Consider the following 17,337-nt stretch of genomic DNA (forward strand, 5'->3'; position numbering starts at 1 on the left):
ATCTCTCTTTTCCCTCCCCTTGCCTACGCTTGCCCTCCCCTCCTCTACCACATTGTTGAGACAATCTGTGAAGCTACCATAGGCTGGCATTACAAAAGAATCTCTTGCGCCTCCTTCAACTGTCGCGACTAGTAGGTAGGACCTCTTGCGATCAAACCGTGGAGGAAGAGCATGCAATCAACAACGCTCAAGTCCACTTAATTTTCATTCCAAAAGCGGCGCTCAGGCAGTAATGGCGGGTGTATTTTTTATTTTTATGTTCACTTGCACTCCTAAATGGTGGCATATGGAGTGCTGAAAAAAAACGAACTGAATTTATTTATTTTTTAGAGATAGAGAAAGAGGAAAAGAATCTGTGTTGATTCTCCACTCTTTTGAAAATTCAGCTGGTGCTGGCTCTCATCACGTTTTATTCATACTTTAGCAAGATGCTTCCACCCCCCATGATATCTTCACTCCTAGCCTTAGTTGAGGCTTCACCTTTTAAAATGGATTGGAATGAGAGTCAAACCCAACTCCCGCAAAAGTTTAACTGTTGTACGATCGTCGTAGACCACTCCAATGCCCCCAACTCAGTGCTTCAAATTTCTCTCTCGGATTTGAGAGCGCACGGGGTTCTAGAGCCCCCTCCACTACCAACTTGCCGATTCCTCTCGCCCCCCTCCTCCAACCGTACCTGCTTTTTTCGTGTGTGCTACACTGCTACCAAGCCCACCGTCACCCTTCGGTTTTTGCGTGACACCTCCACCTGCGCTCGCATCAAGTTAGATTCGCTTTTATTTTCCGGTACCCTAAAGAGTCCTAACTTATGCTCAAGATTTTACACACTTTTTCTCTCTCTCTCTCTCTCTCTCTCTCTCTTTCTCGTGCGGAATGAGACGACGGGTGCCAACCCAACATGTCGAAGAAGACAGAATCTCGGCTGATAGGAAGCGCAGCGGGGCGCCTAAGAGAGAGAATCCATGGAGCGAGAGCAAGCTTCTGCTGTGCTGCATTTCTTTTCGTCTCCTAAACGCTCTTGTGCTACAGACCTTCTTCAATCCAGACGAGTATTGGCAATCAGTGGAGGTTGCCCACCGCATTGTATTTGGGTACGTCAAAAGGAAGGCATTCAATCTTCTTACTTGCATTGACTAGCTTGAGAGAGAGAGAGAGAGAGAGATTCTTTCACGTTCTTTGGAGGCTGAAGTCGACCCATAGGACAAATCCAAATACATGGGTTATTAGTACACACCACATCGAGGTGTGCCATAGAAAAACTGAAAAACTGGCTTATGCATTGTGACCCATGAGTTACAAAAAATGTGCATTACCAATTTCATACATGAAAGAATCCAGATGTCATGATGCTACAAAAAAGGGGGTATATTCTTGGGGGTTTGATGTCTCTGCTGGCCTGTTCTTGAGTTCAGGTGCGTAATCTGAAACGGGCTGTAATATTTGTTAGATATTTTCACAACTTTCTGGTGTCGATAGTCTTGCCTTCTCAAACTTGAGAACAATGTTGCCAAGAAACGCGCTTCTTCACTCATGAAACGTACGAAACGTTTCAGAAACGTTTCTGTATGAGTTTAGACGTTTCAAAGGTAAAGTCAAGGCTCATGTTACATGTAAACCTTGAAGCGTGTCGTCTCTCTCTCTCTCTCTCTCTCTCAGTTCTGTTTTTATTGAAGTGCTAAAGGTCTGTTCAGTTTGCTCTTTTCTATTGGCACGTGGTGCCCGTCTTGTGACAGTGGTATCAGAGCATCAGGCGTGTGCTTTTCTAAAAGCATACCAGTCCTACAAAAGAGCACACAGAGCTATTGGAATTTTGTTGAGGTACCTTCGTCCTTCAACCCGGACTTATTAGCCACTCCAACCCTTACTTCATCGCGCATCGAGCGCGCTCCCGTCTTCACCGCTCATGTCTTACAAGGCGTAAGCCATTAAGATCACTTGTAAGAGAAGGATCCAAGATTTTTTTCGAGCTGTTGTTATTCTCAGAGACAGTACCATGTAGATGTCTATAGCTACCAAGCCGCACACTTCTAAGGACTTGGCAAGCTTTCAAGATTTTTTTTTTTGCCCAAAGTTATATAGTTCCTCACATCTTCCTTCGGAGTGCAACTTCTGGCAGAGTGGGGTATCCTAAAATGCTTGCCATGGAAACCCTAGCATATTATAATTTCAAGTTTCTCGACATCTCTCAGTAGATGTCTCTTCACGAGCCGATGACCTTGGAGGTCCAGTGCGATTGCTATCTTGGGACTACCATCACCGCCAACGAAACACTGTTTGTCCAAGAGCTGATGGACCATGCTGTGCTCGGCTACGACCTTATGGAATGAACCTAACCCTAATTTTGGTGCGGGTTTAAGGATGGAAAGTCTATCGACTTTTCGAGCTCGACTGATGTCGAGATGCTTTTTAAGTTTGAAATCTGTTTGAGAACTTGTTTGGTGATCCTGTTTGAAATTTGTTTGAAATGGATGGTATCTGTTTCGAACCTGTCTTGGTGCCGATTTGAATTTTTTGACTCTGGTTTTAATACTGGTTTCAATGATTGGTGATTTTACTCCTGGGTGGAGTAGTGAGAAATTATGTTTGAGAATGCTTGTTCATACTCACAGCCCGAACCCTTGTGGTTATTTGTGGGGGGAGTATTGAATGATTGAAAAGTGCTGTTTTTTTTAAAACTCGTGGCCCAAACCCTTGTGGTTATTTACGAGGGGAGTATTGTTGTTGTGACTCCCGGCTTGGACCTGGATGGTTATGCGGGAGGAGTATTAAGAAGTCTGAGCAGTGATTACTCTCAGCACCTCCAAACGATGCAGGCTGCAGTCTGGGGGACGTTTGGTTGTAAAAGGCCTCTATATCTCCTGGCCCGGACCTTTTTAGGTTATGCGGGAGGAGTGATGAGGGAGTCGTTGAATATCTTCCGGCCCGAACCTTGTTAGGTTATGCGGGAGGAGTGTTCATCGGCGGCTTTATGTTTCTATGTCTTGTAATATGCATATGTGAACTTTGCTCAAGATGAGTGCTCCGAACTGTGCTCAAGGATTCCTTTTACTTACAGAAGGGAGAGCCTTCCGTTCCTTTAGTGAGAGAGTGCAATGGACACAAACAAAGTGAATGGACACTGTGCATGGAAGTGCATGAGACTGAGAGATAGAGAAGAGAATACGACACCAGAGACGTTGTAAAACCCTCCTCCGAAGGCCCCACAGTGGCCCTCCTCCCCGCAATTGTAACACCTGCCAGTCAATTGCCTAGCCCTGCCTCTTCTTGTCCTTACTTGACCTCTATCCATAATACTTAAGCGCAACCCTTGAATTTGCTCAGGCAAATCTTGAACTGTATGTAACCATTGTTGAGGAACGGTTGCTACCCTTCAATTGGGCTGATTCTCCATTTGAGCTTCTCTCAGATTTGAGGTTGGATTGGGAACCATCACTTTGTACCCCAATGCACCTTGCTTAATCTTCTTCTTTATTTTTGGCTCTTAGACCGTGCAATAGCAACAGCCCCCTTGTAATTCTTTGGGTCCTCAAAATCCACCTTTTCACGAACTTTGGGATGCAAGCAAGCCATAAGTTTTTCCAATTTAAAGTACTCACCACCATTGACCAACTGGCGAGAGCGGTCTACTTATAATTGCACAAATCTCTACAATGCTTGGACTTGCCGATGATGTCGACGACGACGAGACGGGCTGAAATGTGCAAATCTTTATCTGCTGAATTCTGCCTCTATGTCGGGGACGATGTCGATGGCGACGATGCGACGACGACGACGCGTTGAAAACTGAAAATGCTGGTGCCACTGCTACTTCTGTCGCGAAGATCTGCAAAAACGCTAGGTCTCTGGCTGATCCAAAAACACTAGGCTGATTTGGGGTTCTGTGGGAATCTGCTAACGCTAGGGCTGATTTGCTGTTGGGGGGGAATCTGCTACCGCTAGGGCTGATCTGCTGTCTACTGTCGCCGTGAATCTGCAAGTGCAAAAACGCTGGCTGATCTGATGCAAAAACGCTAGGCCTTCTGCAATGCTGAAAACGCTAGAGTTGTCGCGCGGGGGTTGGTCTTGCTGAGAAGTTGCCTGTTGAGCAAGGTGCTTCTGCTGCCTGTTCTGCCAGAAAGTGCTAGCTCTAGATTTCTACTTATACAAACTTAGTAAATTTGCCCTACCTACTTTCCAACAAAAGTCACTTAAAAATAATAAGTGAATTATGTCAAAAATAAGGAAAATAGGTCTATGCACTGTAAAAATGCTCTTGATGGGATCTGATGGGAATTTGATGGTCATGCTATGTGCAACCAGAGGATATGCATCTAATCTAAGTGTCTGGACATGCACGGTCTCCGAACAGACTCACAAAAGTGCCAGAACACTTCCTATTCTAGGCTGACTTGATTGAACTGAACCCTGGTTATGCTGTAACTTGTCCACGGACACATAGGGTTGGATGTGTCACGTGACATCCTCTCCTTTTCAAAGTGAGGGATTGATACCGAACTGTATGCCGTCGAGGGAGATCGCCAACAACATTCGGAATCATGGAAGGGACTCTTCGCCGGCCCACTCTGATGTGTGGGTCGTGCGGTGATGTGTGGGTCGTGCGGTACTTGAACTTCATAAAGGTTTGCAACGCTTGCTTCTTTGGGCCGCGCCGAAAGCGACACAAAGTCTTCTGTGGCTCCTTCAATGCTTCATCTTCGTCTAGAGTCATGCTTCTTTCTTCTCTAAGAATCTCCATGGCTGAAAATTCCTGAAACCATTTCCAACACAAAACCATGAACATACCTACTCCATGTAAAGTGACTGGAAAAAATCTTGTCTTCCTCAAAGTCTGTGCATGCAATGTAGAGGAACAAAGAGACGGAGTGCTAAACCGTTCACCACACACACGCAAACAATGAGATCGAATCTTTCTCCTATGATCTAAAGCAATCAACTGTGGCAATTCAGAACGGAAATGCCCATGCTTGGTGCTCATACTTTCATGTGCTCTTTCTACAACTGTGTCGTGCCAAGGAAGAGACATGGAATGTGACTTCCTTGAATGCATACTTTTCAGCTTTTCATGAAAAATCCGCATACATCCGTGCTCATTCATGAGTGAGACGTGCTCAACGTACAATATGTCATGCCTAGGAAACGGGATCACATAAAGACGCTGACAAAAATAACGATCACGAATGAAACACTCGTACAATGCGTGCTGACAAATCATTCGAACACATAGTACTTCTTGTAAGGGTTCTTTGGACCTAGGCTCGAGAGCCAAGATCGGTTCTTCCTGAGGGGGTTCTTTGGACCTAGGCTCGAGAGCCAAGATTGATTCTTCGTGACTGATCGAATCTGCGATGAGGTTAGCTTCACTAGAGAAAGTATCAACTAACACATCATCCTTGTGAACAATCACATCATCTTCATGCAACTCATCATGCTTGTGAGAAATCACATCTTGATCATGCAAATCATCATGCTTATCATCATCATTCAAATCATCATGCTTATCATCATCATTCAAATCATCATGCGTATCATCATGCAAATCCTATGTGTCATGCTTGGGAGAAGAAGAGACTGAGAGAGTCTCTTTTTCCCGAATCTCTTGCATCTGTGCCTACACTTGAGAAAAGAGTCGCAACATCTCTTTCATGTGTCGGGCGCTCTGTTCGGCCGCCAAGCGCGCTTGCTCACGCTCACGCTCCAAGTCGGCCTTTCTTTCTGCTTCTCTTTTTGCTTTTCTTACTTTGTTCTCGCAATCAAATTCGGCTCGTCTTTCTTTGACTCCCAAGCATGCTCGTTCGTACTTATGCTCGATGACTGCCCATCTTTCTTCGCGTTCACGTGCTATGGCTGCCATTCGTTCTTCGTATTTCCGTTCTATGGCTGCCATTTTTTCGTCGCTTTCTAGCTGAATGTCCATCATCATCTGCGGCAACTCCTTCATAGGAGTTAGTGCAATCCTTGGCGTAGATGGGGAAGAGGGAGGGTCGGAAAAACCTCTTGGAGGGGAAAATTCTTCTTCGCCTCTCTCATGCTCAGCACCTCCAAGCGAAGTATCCATTCCGCTTCGAGTGATGACTATCCACTGAAGTCTTGGGTTCTTATGGGTTCTTGTGGTCTTGGGTTCTTAAGTTCACGAGGAACTTGGGTTCTTGGGGGTCTTGGGTTCTTGAGGGTCTTGAGGTTCTTGAGTTCTTTCACTTGCAATCAGTGCTAGAGAAGGATCTTCTCTTCACCCGAGTTCTTCTCTTTTCCGCGGGTGCACCCCTTGGCGGCCTTGCGCTCGCACCAAGGTTGCTTTTTCCCACCTCATGTCGATTGGCCGGCCGCTAAGTGCACGGTCCGCTCGCAATGAGTGAAAAGAGGCACAAGGGGAGGCTGGACAAGTCCTTCTTTCCTGGGATTCCTGTCACTCTTCAAAAACACGATTAGGAATCGACACGCCCAAGCAAACTTGGGTTCGTGTGACCGCAACAAGCAAAAAAAATATGTGGTTCTTGTGGTTCTTTCCTTGAGTGATACAGAACACTGCCAAAGCTCTAATACCAATGTAAGGTGCAGCGGAATGAATGTTTGAACTTTGCTCAAGATGAGTGCTCCGAACTGTGCTCAAGGATTCCTTTTACTTACGGAAGGGAGAGCCTTCCGTTCCTTTAGTGAGAGAGTGCAATGGACACAAAACAAAGTGAATGGACACTGTGCATGGAAGTGCATGAGACTGAGAGATAGAGAAGAGAATATGACACCAGAGACGTTGTAAAACCCTCCTCCGAAGGTCCCACTCTCTATGGCGAGAGCGGTCTACTTATAATTGCACAAATCTCTACAATGCTTGGACTTGCTGATGATGTCGACGACGACGAGACGGGCTGAAATTTGCAAATCTTTATCTGCTGAATTGTGCCTCTATGTCGGGGACGATGTCGATGGCGACGATGCGACGACGACGACGCGCTGAAAACTGAAAACGCTGGTGCTACTGCTACTTCTGTCGCGAAGATCTGCAAAAACGCTAGGTCTCTGGCTGATCCAAAAACACTAGGCTGATTTGGGGTTCTGCAGTGGAAATCTGCTAATGCTAGGGCTGATCTGCTGTCTACTGTCGCCGTGAATCTGCAAGTGCAAAAACGCTGGCTGATTTGATGCAAAAACGCTAGGCCTTCTGCAATGCTGAAAACGCTGGAGTTGTCGCGGGGGTTGGTCTTGCTGAGAAGTTGCCTGTTGAGCAAGGTGCTCCTGCTGCCTCTTCTGCCAGAAAGTGCTAGCGCTAGGTTTCTACTTATACAAACTTAGTAAATTTGCCCTACCTACTTTCCAACAAAAGTCACTTAAAAATAATAAGTGAAAAATGTCAAAGATAGGGGAAAAAGGTCTATGCACTGTAAAAATGCTCTTGATGGGATCTGATGGGAATCTGATGGTCATGCTGTGTGCAACCAGAGGATATGCATCTAATCTAAGTGTTTGAACATGCACGGTCTGCGAACAGACTCACAAAAGTGCCAGAACACTTCCTATTCTAGGCTAACTTGATTGAATTGAACCCTGGTCATGCTGTAACTTGTCCACGTACACATAGGGTTGGATGTGTCACGTGATAGCATTTGTGTTGCATTGTGATGTTCCAACCACTGAATATTCCTAATTGGATGAGATTGCCTGGGTATGTGATTTTAGTGCATCAAGACACCCGTGGAAGATCAGTACGGTCTGGGTGTGATGGCTAATTTTACTACACCGGAATATTGAGAGTTCCGATCAAGACGAAAGGAGAAGCTAACTCCTTGATCAAAAGAGCCGGAAGGAGAAGCTAACTCCTTAACAAAAAGAGCAAATTGAATGTCCCTCGGATTTTTTTTATAGCTAACTTGAGTTGTTTTGCAAATATGCTGTAATCGCGGACGATTACTCTCTTTCAAGAAGGGGAGATGTCACAAACTGATGACGTGTCAAAGCCCTAAAGAAGGGAGCCAACTTGCAGATGTGGGCCGAGGGGCCTAAACCCTAAGTGAAGAGGCAAAGCAGCAGGAAATAAAGCAGGGCTTACACACACACACAAGAACTTGTGAAGTAGGTTGATGACGTGGCAGAACTATACGGATTTTCGCTTTTCACGCTGGCGGTGCTGACGTGGCTGGACGGTACGGATTTCCATAAATTGCGCTGGCAGCTTTTTGGCTTTGCTTTTGGACCAGATGCTTTTGAGTTTGAAGGCTTTTCACTGTAATTGCTTTTTAGGCCAAGGGCCTTTAAATATGAGGTTAGGGCTCGTTCTCTGGCATGCTTCCTAGAGAAGGTCCAGAGTCTCGAGTACAGCTTTTTGGCTTTGCTTTTGGACCAGAAGCTTTTCAGTTTGAAGGCTTTTCATTGTAATTGCTTTTTAGGCCAAGGGCCTTTAAATATGAGGTTAGGGCTCATTCTCTGGCATGCTTCCTGGAGAAGATGCAAAGTCTGGAGTAAAGCTTTCTGGCTTTGCTTTTGGACCAGATGCTTTTGAGTTTGAAGGCTTTTCATTGTAATTGCTTTTTAGGCCAAGGGCCTTCAGATATGAGGTTAGGGCTCATTCTCTGGTATGCTTCCTGGCGAAGGTGCAGAGTTTGGAGTACCGGCTTGTACTGTGTTGATGCAATATAAAGAAATACCGAAAGGGGCGCCAAGGTTTGGGGCCAATACTCTCTGGGGTGGAATTCCGCCGCTTCGTGTCGCGTGTCGTCTCTCTCTCTCTCTCTCTCTCTCTCTCTCAGGTTTGTTTATTGAAGTGCTAAAAGTTTGTTCAATCTGCTCTTTTCTATTGGCACGTGGTGCCCGTCTTGTGACAGTGGTATCAGAGCATCAGGCGTGTGCTTTTCTGAAAGCATATCGGTCCTACAAAAGAGCAGACAGAGCTATTGGAATTTTATTTGAGGTATCTTTGCCCTTCAACCCGGACTTATGAGCCACTCCCACCCTTACTTCATCGCGCATCGGGTGCGCTCCCGTCTTCCCCGCTCATGTCATACAGGGCATAAGCCATTAAGATCACTTGCAAGAGAAGGATCCAAGATTTGTTTGGAGCTGTTGTTTTTCTCAAAGACAGTACCATGCAGATGTCTATAGCTACCAAGCCGCACACTTCTAAGGACTTGGCAAGCTTTCAAGAAATTTTTTTTTGCCCAAAGTTATATGGTTTCTGACATCTTCCTTCGGAGTGCAACTTCTGGCAGAGTGGGGTATCGTGAAATGCTTGCCATGGAAACTCTAGCAGATTATAATTTCAAGTTTCTCGACATCTCTCAGTAGATGTCTCTTCACGAGCAGATGACCTTGGAGGTTGAGTGCGATTGCTATCTTGGGACTACCATCACCGCCAACGAAACACAAGAGCTGATGGACCATGCTGTGCTCGGCTACGACCTTATGGAATGAACCTAACCCTAATTTTGGTGTTGGTTTAAGGATGGAAAGTCAGTCGAGATTGCTTTTTAAGTTTGAAATCTGTTTGAGAACTTGTTTGGTGATCCTGTTTGGAATTTGTTTGAAATGGATGGTATTCGGTTTGAACCTGTCTTGGTGCCGATTTGAATTGTTTGACTCTGGTTTTAATACTGGTTTCAATGGTTGGTGGTTTTACTTCCCGGTGGAGTAGTGAGAAATTATGTTTGAGAATGCTTGTTCATACTCATGGCCCGGACCCTTGTGGTTATTTGCGGGGGGAGTATTGAATGATTGAAAAGTGCTGTTTTTTTTTAAAACTCGTGGCCCGGACCCTTGTGGTTATTTACGGAGGTAGTATTGTTGTTGTGACTCCCGGCCCGGACCTGGATGGTTATGCGGGAGGAGTATTAAGAAGTTTGAGCAGTGGTTACTCGCAGCACCTCCAAATGATGCAGGCTGCGGTCTGGGGGGCATTTTGTTGTAAAAGGCCTCTATATCTCCCATCCCGGACCTTTTTAGGTTATTCGAGAGGAGTGATGAGGGAGTCGTTGAATATCTCCCGGCCCGGACCTTGTTAGGTTATGCGAGAGGAGTGTTCATTGGCGGCTTTATGTTTCTATGTCTTGTAACATGCATATGTGAGCATTTGTGTCGCATTGTGATGTGCCAACCAATGAATATTCCTAATTGGATGAGATTGCCTGGGTATGTAATTTTAGTGCATCAAGACACCCGTGGAAGATCAATATGGTCTGGGTGTGATTGCTAATTTTACTACGCCGGAATATCGAGAGTTCCGATCAAAAGAGCCGAAAGGAGAAGCTAACTCCTTGATCAAAAGAGCCGAAAGGAGAAGCTAACTCCTTAACAGAAAGAGCAAATTGAATGTCCCTCGGACTTTTTTTTATAGCTAACTTGAGTTGTTTTGCAGATATACTGTAATCGCGAACGATTACTCTCTTTCAAGAAGGGGAGATGTCACAAACTGATGACGTGTCAAAGCCCTAAAGAAGGGAGCCAACTTGCAGATGTGGACCGAGGGGCCTAAACCCTAAGTGAAGAGGCAGAGCAAGAGGAAATAAAGTAGGGCTCACACACACACACAAGAACTTGCGAAGCAGGTTGATGACGTGGCAGATTTTCGAAAATCACGTTGGTTGATACGTGGCAGAACTATACGGATTTTCGCTTTTCACGTTGGCGGTGCTGACGTGGCAAGACTGTACAGATTTTCGTAAATTGCACTGGCAGCTTTTTGGCTTTGCTTTTGGACCAGATGCTTTTGAGTTTGAAGGCTTTTCACTGTAATTGCTTTTTACGCCAAGGGCCTTTAAATATGAGATTAGGGCTCATTCTCTGGCATGCTTCCTGGAGAAGGTGCAGAGTCTGGAGTACAGCTTTTTGGCTTTGCTTTTGGACCAGATGCTTTTGAGTTTGAAGGCTTTTCACTGTAATTGCTTTTTAGGCCAAGGGCCTTTAAATATGAGGTTAGGGTTCATTCTCTGGCATGCTTCCTAGCGAAGGTGCAGAGTCTGGAGTATCGGCTTGTACTGTGTTAATGCAATATAAAGAAATACCGAAAGGGGCGCCGAGGTTTGGGGCCAATACTCTTTGGGGTGGAATTCCGCCACTCCGTGCCGCGTGTCGTCTCTCTCTCTCTCTCTCTCTCTCTCTCTCTCTCAGTTCTGTTTTTATTGAAGTGCTAAAAGTCTGTTCAGTTTGCTCTTTTCTATTGACATGTGGTGCCTTTCTTGTGACAGTTCCCATACACTTGCATTAGTACCCAGCCTATGTATTTACCTGCATACGAAGCCTCTTGTAAGCGAGTTTAGCCTCATATTTAAAGGCCCTAGGCTCAAAAGCAGTTTACATGAAAAGCCTTAAACTCAAAAGCATCTAGTACAAAAGCATCTTGTCCAAAAGCTATCAGCACACATCACGGAAATCCGTACAGTCTGCCACGCCAGCAGTCAGCGTGAAACGTGGGATTCCGTACAATCTGCCACGTCAACAAGCCAACGCAAAATCCGGAGTTCCGTACAGTTTGCCATGTCATCTGCTTCTATTGCTTCTGCTTCTTAGGGTTTAGGCCCCTCGGCCGGTAGCTCCGTTCTTTAGTGACTTGACACATTAGCAGTTTGTGACACAACCCACAATTCCGCTATCTTCCACAGAGGCGGAGTACAAAGCAGCTTGCTATGCTGCTTATGAGGCCATACGGCTACGGAGATTACTGGGAAAGTTGTGTTTTCCCCACACTGCTACGACTCGTCTTTTATGCGACAATCAAAGTTGCATTGCTATTGCCAAGAACCCTATCTTTCACACTCGGGTCTTGTAGTCATTCATTGTGTATTGAGAGCATCATTTGCAGAGCAGTTGTATTCTCTCTCTCTCTCTCTCTCTCTCTCTCTCTCTCTCTCTCTCTCTCTCTCTCTCTCTCTCTCTCTCTCTCTCTCTCTCGCGTTTTTGGCGCGCGTGGCTCACACCCTCTCCACTGCTCACTCTCACAATCACCCCTCCCCACCTATTTCGTTTTAGTTTCAGTTTTTGAGATCTTTGTACTTTCTGTACTCAGACACTGTATCAGATTCACCAAGGTCTCATGGGTCACTTTGGCATCTTGAAGACGTTAATATAACATTTCATTTCATTTCTCTCTCTCTCTCTCTCTCTCTCTCTCTCTCTCTCTCTCTCTCTCTCTCTCTCTAAGTTTAGTTATTGCAATTTTCTATTCGCGTGTTGTTATTGATTTCTCGCTTGGGTGTCCAAGCTTGTTACATGATCTATTTGACGTGGGAACTAGACCAACACGTTGCATTTATCCTAGGCTACATGTCGTCGTCATCGGATGGCCACATAAGTGTAATACACCTGTCAAATGCGTGTACAATCCATATAAACACCTATCTAATGGACTTGTCTGGATATGGGATCCTGCGCAAATGCTCACAAATTGTTGGTACTAAATCTTTTAGACTCAATAGACAAACGTTTGCACTGAAGACAAAGTAGTAGGATGTTTACGGTGCACATAGAGCCATGTCCAGGTGACACACTTCGAGACACATTTTTTTCTTAGAGCAAACAGATTGAGGACCTACACACACGAAAGACTCACAGATTATGTTTACAACACCACGTTTAGGACATCCTTTGAATTGTACAAGTATTTGGTGATGCCTTTCGAACTCACAAATGCTCCTGCAATGCTCAATAGGATAACGTACAACAAATGTTCTTACTATAGATGATCATTCGATAGTTTTTAGAGATGGCTTTGCCGTTGCATACCTCAACTCAAAAAGGGGTTTCTTTCAAGTGGGGACCTTCACAGATCACAGCTTTTGAGAGATTGAAGGACATGTTGACTACAGGGCCAGTCTTGAAGTTACCAAATTTATAGAAGTCTTTTGAGGTCTATTGTGATGCTTGTGTCATAGCTTACGAAAGCATGATGTTGTCTAAATTAGAGAGGGTTGCACAGATTACGAGGAGCTCTTAGCAGTGATTCATGCTTTGACTTAGTAGAGGTATTAGTTGCTCGGTGCAGATTTCATAGGGTACACGGATTATCAAATTTTGAGATACTTCTAGTCCCATAACAAGCTTTTGGAGAGGCATATGAGATGTGTGGACATTTTTTCACAATTCCATTTCCAGATAGTCTTATCTAAAGGGAAAGAAGAATGTAGTGGGCAATGCATTGTCTCACAAGCCATAGATATCCGGTGTCACTTGAGTACATCATCGTGTCCTTGATAAGATGCGGGAGCAGTATGTTGTAGATCCATATTTTGGTGAGATCTTCAGCAAGGTGCAGAGTGGGACACAATCTTAGGATATTTTCTCAAAGAAGGGATTTTGATGCGCAAGATCCCTTGTTCACCAATTTGTTTTGCAGAGCATTGTGTGAGAATTTCGGCACTATGCTCAAGTTCTCATCATCGTATCATCCTCGGACTGATTGGCACTTTGAGATTACCAATTTAGTGGTTTTGGATTTACTTAAGTACTATATCTCTGAGCGTCAGTCTCAGTGGGAGCGATGTTTGCCATAGGTGGAGTTAGCTTACAACAACTCTATTCATACTTCAAGGAGGAAGGCCCTTTTGAGATTGTTGAGGGTGGAAAAAGGTTTCTCCTATTTTGTGCACTTAGAACAAGATTTTCCAGGCAAATCATTTTGTTAGGATGTAGAGACTGCCTGTGAAGATTATCTACTAGCTTTGTGTATTTCATTATAACTACTCTTCAAATCTATGTAGCTAATAATGACATGTACCTTGCAACTTCTCTAAGACACTGTCTATTATAGTGATTGAAAAGAAATTCTTGATCATAATCTATTGGAACTCTATACTCAATAAATGTTTTTTCCTTTTCTTGGACAAGTAGAAGTGGAGAGCAGTATGGAGAAGTTGTCACAAATTGCTGATGTGTCAAGCCACTGAAGAACAGAGCCAACCTTCAGATCACGGTTGAGGGGCCCAAACCCTAAGAAGCAGAAGCAATAGAAGAAAAAGAAGCGGAAGAAGTTCCCACCAACTTATGGGACCCCGTCCGATGGGGCCCAAGTGACATAAAGGCATTAAAATAAAGCTGGACCCAACGTACACACACACACACACACACACACAAGCTTTTTTGCGTGGAGCTTGATGACATGGCAGGCCAATGCGGAATCCCGGATTTTGTGTTGACATGATGACGTGGCAGACTGTACGGATTTCCGCGTTTCACATTGACTGTGCTGATATGGCAGCCTCTACGGATTACCGTGTTACGTTGATTGATTTTCAGCGCTAGCTTTTTGGGCTAGTTGCTTTTGAGTTTCAAGCTTTTCATATAAACTGCTACTCAAGGCCAAGGGCCTTTAAATAAGTGAAGATGGCTCAGTCTCTGGCATGCTTCAGTGAGAAGGTGTAGAGTGCGAGTACCGGCATTGTACTGAGTTCAAGTAATATAAAGAAATACCGAAAGGGGCGCCAAGGTTTGGGGCCAATACTCTCTGGGGTGGAATTCCGCCACTCCGTGTCGCGTGTGCGCTCTCTCTCTCTCTCTCTCTCTGTGCAAGCATGTCAATACAAAGTATTGGGCAGGCTATAGAACAAACCCAATTGAAGCCCAAGCCCACATACGAACACCCATGCCCCACATGGCACGAAGAGCCATTTCTTTGATGCGCACAAGGTCACATATGTTCAAAATAGAAACAGAGGGCTGGCTGAAAATTGATGCTTCTAAACGGATATGCACATCATGTACAATGCAAGCTCCCGAAGATGAAGCACATGTGACATTGGAATGCCTAGAATATACTCACATCCGGGCTAATTTTCAACCACTCCTAAGCGGTTGTTCTACCTTAGCGGATCTATTATCCAAGACAGACCCCTCCCCTACAACTCTCGGAACATACCTCACCGGCATACTTGAGCATCAAAAGACACTCATAGGAACACAAAAAGAGAACAACACACCATACACCCCCGTAAGGGGAGACTATGTATCACTTTGACGTCCCATGGGTCATTTCTGGCCCCCCGCGGACGTTAATACCAAATCAAATAAAATCTGTCTCTCTCTTTCAGTTTCAGTTTTGTTATTGAAGTGCTAAAAGTCTGTTCTTTTCTATTGGCATGTGGTGTGCGTCTTGTGACAGTGGTATCAGAGGATCAGGCGTGTGCTTTTCTGAAAGCATACTGGTCCTACAAAAGAGCGGACAGAGCAAGCCAGAGGCTACTGGAATTTTGTTTGAAGAATCTTCTTGTCTCAACCCCGGACTTATTAGCCACTCCCACCCTTACTTCATCGCGTATTGGGCACGCTCTCGTCTTCAACGCTCATGTCTTACAGGGCATAAGTCAAAAAGATCACTTGCAAGAGAAGGACCCAAGATTTGTTTCGAGCAGCTGTATTTCTCAGATGCAGTGCCATGTAGTGGTGGAAGTTTATAGCTACCAAGCCGCATGCTCCAAGGACTTGGCAAGCTTTCAAGAAAATTTTTGCCCGAAGTTATATGGTTTCTGACATCTTCTTTCGGAGTGCAACTTCTGGCAGAGTGGGGGTATCTTGAAATGCTTGCCATGGAAACCCTAGCAGATTATGACTTGAAATTTCTCGATATCTACCACAAACTGTTGACGTGTCAAGTTCGTGAAGAACAGAGCGAACCTTCATATCACGACCGAGGGGCCTAAACCCTAAGAAGCAGAAGCAGTAGAAGGAGATGACTTGGCAGCTGTATGGATTCACAGAATTCACGTTGACATGCTGTACTAAAAACCCGGATTTCACGTTGGACTGCTGACATGGCAGACTGTACAGATTTCCGCGTTTTGCATTGATTACTGACGTGGCAGTTGTATAGATTTCCGTGAATTACGTTGGCAGCTTTTGGGCATTTCTTTTGGACCAAATGCTTTTGAGTTTGAAGGCTTTTCATGTAAAACTACTTTTGGGGCCTTGGGGCTTTAAATATGAGGCCATGGGCTCATTCTCTGGCGTGCTTCTTGGAGAATGTGCAAAGTTTGGAGTACCGGCTGGTATTGTATGATGCAATATAAAGAAATACCGAAAGGGGCGCCAAGGTTTGGGACCAATACTCTCTGGGGTGGAATTCCGCCACTCCGTGTCGCTTGCGGTCTCTCTCTTTCAGTTCAGTTATTATTGAAGTGCTAAAAGTCTATTCAGTCTGTTCTTTTCCGTTGGCACGTGGTGCCCGTCATGTGACAACATCTCTCAATAGGTGTCTCTTCTCGAGCTGATGACCGTGGAGGTCCGATGTGATTGCTATGGCTAGGGACTAGTCACTACCATCGCTGCAAGAGGAACACTGTCTCTCCAAGAGCTGACGGACAATGCTGTGGTCAGCTACGACCTGATGGAAGGAACCTAACTCTAATTTTTTGAAACAGGTTTCAGGTTGGAAAGTCAGTCGACTTTTCGAGCTCGGCTGATGTCGAGATTGCTTTTCAAGTTTGAGTTTTGTTTGAGAACTTGTTTGGTGATCTTGTTTGAAATGGATGGTATCTGTTTTGAACCTATCTTGGTGTAGATTTGAATTGTTTGACTCTGATTTTAATATCTGGTTTCAATGCTTGGTAATTTTTACTCCCGGGTGGAGTAGTGAGAAATGATGTTTGAGAATACTTGTCCATACTCATGGCCCGGACCCTTGTGGTTATTTGCGGGGGGCGTATTGAATGCTTGAAAAATATTGTTGTTATTACTCCCGGCCCGGACCCAGATGGTTATGTGGGAGGAGTATTAAGAAGTATGAGCAGTGGTTACTCTCAGCACCTCCAAACGACGGAGGCTGTGGTATGGGGGGCGTTTGGTTGTAAAAGGCTTCCATATCTCCCTGCTCGGACCTTTTTAGGTTATGCGGGAGGAGTGATGAGGGAGTCGTTGAATATCTCCTAGCCCGGACCTTGTTAAGTTATGCGGGAGGAGTGTTCATTGGCAACTTTATGTTTCTATGTCTTGTAACATGCATATGTGAGCATTTGTGTTGCTTTGTGATGTACCAACCACTGAATATTCCTAATTGGATGAGATTGCCTGGGTATGTAATTTTAGTGCGTCAAGACACCCGTGGAAGATCAGTGCGGTCTGGGTGTGATGGCTAATTTTACTACGCGGGAATATTTGTTAGATTTACACCACTCTCCTGCTTCACACAGGTCTAGGGCACTTCCTTGTCTGGCTAGTGTCTCCGGGTTGGCCACCCATAGTCTAGGTTGTACCTTGTCTGGCTACCCACGCTTGGGGCCGGCCGTCCACTTGAGTTGGGCGCCCACCTTGGGCACTCATATATATGGGGCCAGGGGAGTATCTACTTCCACACTATCTGGTTATTGTGTATCGGGTCTTCTACTCATGGTAGTCATGGGGTGCTGATCGCCCTCTCTTCACCATATCTTC

At 45.1% G+C, this 17,337-nt stretch overlaps 1 protein-coding gene across 1 annotated transcript in view; it reads left to right on the forward strand.

Annotated features, from left to right (window-relative positions):
• The first annotated feature begins 814 nt into the window (after positions 1–814).
• LOC147437391 (Alg9-like mannosyltransferase family) overlaps positions 815–17,337 on the forward strand; it is a 48,808-nt gene continuing 32,285 nt past the window's right edge. The window contains exon 1 of the mRNA XM_086486934.1: positions 815–1,091. Coding sequence (XP_086343060.1) covers positions 874–1,091 — 218 coding nt within the window. The 5' untranslated portion in view covers positions 815–873. The remainder of the gene's footprint in view (positions 1,092–17,337) is intronic.

The sequence above is a fragment of the Adiantum capillus-veneris genome, chromosome 17 (assembly GCF_014529385.1).
Source record: "Adiantum capillus-veneris isolate H3 chromosome 17, ASM1452938v2, whole genome shotgun sequence".
NCBI lineage: Eukaryota > Viridiplantae > Streptophyta > Polypodiopsida > Polypodiales > Pteridaceae > Adiantum > Adiantum capillus-veneris.